This window comes from Sander vitreus, chromosome 3 (genome assembly GCF_031162955.1).
Source record: "Sander vitreus isolate 19-12246 chromosome 3, sanVit1, whole genome shotgun sequence".
NCBI lineage: Eukaryota > Metazoa > Chordata > Actinopteri > Perciformes > Percidae > Sander > Sander vitreus.
Genome location: NC_135857.1, coordinates 2,934,314 through 2,941,168, shown reverse-complemented (window position 1 = coordinate 2,941,168; position 6,855 = coordinate 2,934,314). Strand labels below are relative to the sequence as shown.

Below are 6,855 nucleotides of genomic sequence, written 5' to 3'. Positions count from 1 at the left end.
GATGTTGTATATTTATATAACTACTCATCATGCTTGACTTGCACTGAGGGGGATTGGATCTGTGTCTAACGGTATCACTGAATGGGGGTAATGAGGAAATGATGAGTAAAGTAGGCACAGTTAGGGTTGGGCATCGAGAAACGATTCCTACTTGAAAAAAATTACGATTCCAGTGGAATCGTTTCTTTATTGGAATCGTTTAGAATCGTTTGGGGGATTTGGTTTCAAATCTGATCACGGGTTCCAAATTTAATATGCGCAAGTTTTGGTTTCCGTAGGCGCTTGTTGTGTTGCAGCCTTGGAGCTCAGTGAGCAGCGCTCTAGTCTGGCTTTATTTTACAGTGAAAAAGCTGTAAAACTGCAACCCACCATTGAATCAAAATAAAACGTTCCTCTTATTTGTGAAATAGGCATGTGACCCGTTTCAACTCCACCCCTCAAAGAATCGGAATCGAGAATCGATGAGAACCGGAATCGAAAGGAAGAATTGGGATTGGAATCAGAATCGTTAAAATCCAAACGATGCCCAACCCTAGGCACAGTGGGTCCACTTTTTGGTTTACATTTAGCAGACTTGAAAAAAGAAAATCCCGCACTCCGCTCTGGATCTTGGCCGAGGTCCAGAGGGACCGAAACGTTAGTTTCTTCAATTAATGGTGATGCTGTAGCAAAAGCAGAGTGCGGGATTTTCCTTTTTTCAAGTCTGTGATATTTTCCAACGCAACTGCACAGAAGAATTGTTAAATGTGCAAATTGTTTCCAGTGGTTTACAGTGAGCACAATTGTATTTTCTTCACAAGTTCATAATCCTGAAATGAATGAGAGCGACCTCTGAACAGTTTGTAGCTTAGTGTACATTTGTTATGGCCTTGCATGTCTCTTTATAGAAGTCCTTATAAATAGCATTTTAACATAAAAGGGACTGATGCTCAATTGGATCAATAGGTATATTTATAGATTTACATACAGGTATGGCAGTGGTTACATCTGATTTTGAGCTTTTTTTAGTCAAATCTATCAGCCATTCCATTGACACTGCCTAATAACAGCTTCAAGCTAAAACATATGTTTCATCAAAAAACATACAATGTATTGAAAAATTATTTATTTGCAGACCACGCTGTGCTTCTGGTCTATGTTACAAATACTTACAGCACATACAGTATGCATTTTTTAACAGTAACCGTTCCCAAAACATCCAAATGGTATATTTATAGGTAATACATATGTATATACATACATACATACGTGTGCATTAAAAAAAAGCTCAGAACGCACTCAAAGCATTAGAGTGGACTAAAAGACACAGTACATTGATACAGTGTTAAACCTAAATCAGCAAGCAAATTGTGCACTGAAAAAAAAAAAAATGATACTTGGGGTAAACATTTCATGAAGGTATGATATTACAGGTTGCATAGAATTGTTTTTAATTTCAAAATAAAACTGCAAATAAACATGACATTTGTAAAGTAGTGACTGTGAAGTTAGCGTCTAGCATAGCATATACAGTAGTATGAGGTAATCAGATATTATGGCAATCCTGTGCCTGGATCTGGAAAAAAAAAAAAAATACATGGAAAGCTTGTATGATCTTCATCTTATGTGCACATTCACAATGTTCTAATGCAAACATGGCACATAAGTGTATTCTATATTAAAATCCCAATAACAAACAAGTTATACAGTTTGTAAAGCGAGGTTAAAAGCAAAATTAAAAAGGGAGATGAAATGATAGACGGTTTATGTCGGCACTGAGTAACAAGCATTGAAAAATAAATAAATGCATTTCAAACTAATGAGTCAGGGAGAGGAGAACAGTTCTGACAGCAATGAGGATGGTTGAGGGTAAAACATTGTATTCCCTTTAAGTGAAACCTGCTAAACTTGTTAGAAGATATTTCGAGGTTTGATAAAATGTAACAGCACAGTCAACACAACACTGCGTTGTGAGAGGGATCTGGGGTCCCAGCTATCGCTACTAAGCTGCAGGAGTCTACAGTTAGAAATGAAGCATACCTGTGATTGGAAATAGTTCCTGTTGGAAATAGTGGACCTGGAACTACTACTATACAACACTGTACAGACCAGCTGTCTTAAAAGTCAATCAACCACACACTCTAACAGTTTCACTTTTCTCATTTGCTTAAGTGCCACGTGGCAATTATAAGGTCTTAAAATCATCCAGTGTTTTAACAACTAAATATTAGGGGGGATTTAACAATAACAATAATTGGCCATTGATAAATATTATGTTTCATGGGATCCACTGTAAAACGCAAACTGCTTGAAATACAGTAGATCAGACACATTTGTCACAATTCCATTCAAATCAGCATTTAGACTTTTTTTTTTTTACAATGTCAAACAAAAATAAACGCATGCAAAAAGATGAGCACAATGTGAAAAATATTCTTTCACTTGCACGGATGTCTTACAAATCACACAGGACAAAAACGTAACATACATCATAAAACGTCAAAAAAGTGTGATTTCTTAGGCACGCACTGAATCTAAGGACAGGTCGCTATAAGAACAGACAGGTTTACCCAGTGTAAGCAAACTATGGACAGTATCTTGATGCAGCAAATCAAACATTGTTGACAACTACTACAGTATGCAAAATATCCGCCTGCTCTTCGTCTACTCAGTAAAACACCAAATGCCATTCAAGTTAAGAGGCATCAACTGTAGCACCTTTGGAAATGTAATAACACAGGTTTAGTTTTTTTTGGATCAAGTGGCATTAAAAGCAAATCAATAAGTGAGTGCTGACGACTTGACTAGTGCCTTGAAACAGCTGCTAACAAAGCCCGTCTCCTAGTTAGTGTCCAGACCACTCCCCGGCCGTGGGAGGGACGCAGTATTTCAAGTAGTATTTCTGAATAGAATCAAAGCTCTTGTTGCTTGTGTTGCTTCACACACAATCTTCGTTTTTTTTTTTTTTTTATCTAAATGTGAGGCACTTGCAAAACAAAAATATTAACTAAAGACTCTCAATGGTCAGTGTGTTTGTTAGACCTCGGAGCTGTCACTGAGGGCTTGGGTCACCATGGGCTCTGCGCTGCTGGAGCACTTGGGTACGCCTTTCTTCTCTCGCTTGGACCGGACCAGTAACACCACCACGATGACGACGAGCACCGTGAGGAGCAGCCCGACAAAGACGCCGATGATCAACACTAGTCTGTCGTCGCTGCTGTCTCTCTGCTGGAGCTCACGGGGGAGGATTCCTCTGGTGAAGATCTCCCTCTCTGGGCTGGTCCTCTGCTGGCTGCTGCGGTCCAACGCGATGTGGAGGATGTTGGTGCCGCGGTTGTTGCTCCGACCGATGTCCTCTATTATGTCTGGCACGTCGTCGGCTGATCTTCTGCTGCGATGTTGACCCTTTGGAAGCAGATTTGAGTGCTGGCTCATCACGTGGTACTCCAGGCTTCTCTTCCCTATGCCACGGTTGGCGTTGTCTCGAGAACGGACAGTGTAGATGGTGTGAATGTACCACTCTCTCCCTGCAGACACCTGGAAAAGAGCAACATTTTGTTATTTTTTTAAATGATACCCGTGGGTCATTTTTATGGCACATCTTTCGGCAGTAAGTCGGACTCATTTCAGGTGAGAGTTGGCCTCCGCCAGGGCTGCGCTTTGTCACCAATCCTGTTTGTAGTATTTATGGACAGGATATCGAGGCGTAGTCGTGGTGGAGAAGGGTTGCAGTTCGGTGGGCTGGGGATCTCATCGCTGCTTTTTGCAGATGATGTGGTCCTGATGGCATCATCGGCCTGTGACCTTCAGCACTCACTGGATCGGTTCGCAGCCGAGTGTGAAGCGGCTGGGATGAGGATCAGCACCTCTAAATCGGAGGCCATGGTTCTCAGCAGGAAACCGATGGAGTGCCTACTCCGGGTGTGGAATGAGTCCTTACCCCAAGTGAAGGAGTTCAAGTACCTTGGGGTCTTGTTCGCGAGTGAGGGGACAATGGAGCGGGAGATTGGTCGGAGAATCGGCACAGCAGGTGCGGTATTACATTCATTGTGACGTTGTCGTCGTTGTGACGAAAAGAGAGCTGAGCCAGAAGGCAAAGCTCTCAATCTACCGGTCAGTTTTTGTTCCTACCCTCACCTATGGTCATGAAGGCTGGGTCATGACCGAAAGAACAAGATCCAGGGTACAAGCGGCCGAAATGGGTTTCCTCAGGAGGGTAGCTGGCGTCTCCCTTAGAGATAGGGTGAGAAGCTCAGTTATCTGTGAGGAGCTCGGAGTAGAGCCGCTGCTCCTTTGCGTCGAAAGGAGCCAGTTGAGGTGGTTCGGGCATCTGGTAAGGATGCCCCCTGGGAACCCCTAGGGAGGTGTTCCAGGCACGTCCAGCTGGGAGGAGGCCTCGGGGGAGACCCAGGACTAGGTGGAGGGATTATATCTCTAACCTGGCCTGGGAACGCCTCGGGATCCCCCAGTCGGAGCTGGTTAATGTGGCCCGGAAAGGGAAGTTTGGGGTCCCCTGCTGGAGCTGCTACCCCGCGACCCGACCCCGGATAAGCGGATGAAGATGGATGGATGGATGGACCTTCTGCAGGACACTTTTATTTTTATTTTAAGATAATTGTTTTGGGGCCTTTTTTCCCTTTATTAGACATTGACAGTGGATAGACTCGAAAGGGGGAGCGAGATGGGGGATGACCCGCTGCAAAGAACTCATGGGGCGAACGCTCTTACTGGGTGAGCTAGAGGCCACCTCCTGCAGGACACTTTTGTCACTGTTATAGCTTCACATGACTGGATGACTGTTTCAGATTGATGATAATCCAGAGACTTGACTTTAACTGCATGATCTCACAGATCCCACAGTAAAACGTTACATGCCTTCATAGGTAGCCTGGATCAACGGAAGTACATTTCCAGGATAAAGCCCGAAATCGGATGCCCCTCTCCTTCCGCTCTCTGTGTGTTACCGTTCTCAAACTCAGTTTGCTTCAGGAAACAACAACCTTCGAGCTGAAATCTACACACTGAAAACTTTTCAAGAAAATGTGAATAATGCAACAAGGCAGGCCTGCTTGGTTCTTTCTGTGAATGATTGTAAAGATTTACAAAGAATATGTTTACAACTTTTACTATCAAACTGGGACATTTTGGGAGCGATTAGTGGGATTGCTGTGGATGAAGTACACACGGAGATCCACTGGAAAGAGCCAATGAGGTTTTGAATGAAGATTGTGAATGGTTTAAAGAAATGCAAACAACCCAGAGTGTTTTTTTTTCTCCTATCCTGGATTAACCCGGTCTCACGCCAGTTCGTGAAATGGTCACGTTATTTAGATTTATTGATTCGTGTACAGGTCACAAATTTCTGGTTTATTTCGTGTACAGGTCACGATTTTCAAACGTGACCCTTCCACGAACTGCCATGACACTGGGCTGCTCTGGGGGATGCACCAACGGAGAAATGAAACGCCACACGCCGGCCACAACAACGGGACGGACCGCCACACGCGGGACGCGATCCCCAGGCGCAGGGACACGATCTGCGATCTCTGTGGCACGCAACAACGGGGACATGAAACGTGCCACACACCGGCCACAACAACGGGACGGTTGTGGTTAGGAAAAGAAGAACGCGGAAAGGAACTGCAACACGCGGGACGTGATCCCCGGTCTCCGTGGTGAAAGTCCTGTGCAACCTCCCTACACGGATTTTCGCTTTATCAATACTGCTCGCTACCGTAATCGTTCTGTGATCACGAAATAAGCTTCCCATTGAAATACATTACTTTAAAATTCATGCTCACCACACAAAAATAACGACATTAACGTGTTCAGTACACAAATCAATAGATTCAATAACGTGACCATTTCACGAACTGCCATGAGACTGGGTTGCCTAGATCATATGTGTGGTGTAGCCAGACCTTACTCCACAGCACTGTGGAGATTTAGCTGGCAATGCGAGACTACCTAAGAGGTAACTGGACTACTGTAATCACACAGTCTAAGTTACTCCGCCTCCTGCTAAGACAGCAACTCCATCACAACAGTATAAGTGTGGCACTATATACTACAATCACTGTTAGAAATGCAGCTATACTGTAGCTTCCCTTCATGGACCCATGTGTGTTGTGGTATTTCTTCTGTACTAGTGTATATCTGGCCAAACATATGATGCCACCTAAAAAATATACAGTGCAGTTACTGTACAATGGAGTTTAAAAGCAGAAAAGATTTTAGCCATTGGAAAACACTCATCAGGCCTTTAGACAGATTGATGCTGACCTTTACTTCTTTACAAGCCAAGAAACACAGACTCACTGACCAGAGGAAGCAATCTGGACTCCATGAAAGGGAGAGAGTCTAAGTCATACATACTGTATGATTGTGTGATCAGAGGCCATATAAAGGCCAGCCCACATGGTGATGGGATTGTTCACTCGCAATGAGGTAATAATGAGGACGCAGAAAGTGTCAGGTCAGTGAGTCTTTTCTCTCATCTCAAAACTTTTAAGGTCACTGTTACGTAGGGATTTGTATTTTGAGAGTAGACCCCGCAACTTTTGCTCCCCCCTTGGCCTTTGTTGACGGCAGCAGGCTGTGCTGATCCAGTGTGTATAGTTGGTAGGTTTTTACTCCTTTTTTCCTCAAAAGGGAGTGTGTTGGTCTGTGCTTTGGTTTTGTTTTCAATTTAGTCTTGTTTTGTCATTAACTTACGCTGTTGTTCTGTTTCATCGTTAATCTGCATCTGCCTGACCTGTCAAGCTCACTTTTGTTTTGGTCTTTATTTGGTCATTACAATCTTTGTTTTCTTTTTTTAACTAATTGTACAGAATTTTATTACAAGCGCCTCCCTCCCGTCCGTCCGTCCTTCCTTCC

The 6,855-nt window shown here is 43.6% G+C and overlaps 1 protein-coding gene across 1 annotated transcript in view; it reads right to left on the bottom strand.

Annotated features, from left to right (window-relative positions):
• Positions 1 to 1,090: 1,090 nt before the first annotated feature.
• LOC144515061 (FRAS1-related extracellular matrix protein 2-like) overlaps positions 1,091 to 6,855 on the bottom strand; it is a 66,516-nt gene continuing 60,751 nt past the window's right edge. Inside the window, exon 24 of the mRNA XM_078245710.1 lies at positions 1,091 to 3,516. Within this exon, the coding sequence (XP_078101836.1) occupies positions 3,016 to 3,516 (501 nt within the window). The 3' untranslated portion in view covers positions 1,091 to 3,015. The remainder of the gene's footprint in view (positions 3,517 to 6,855) is intronic.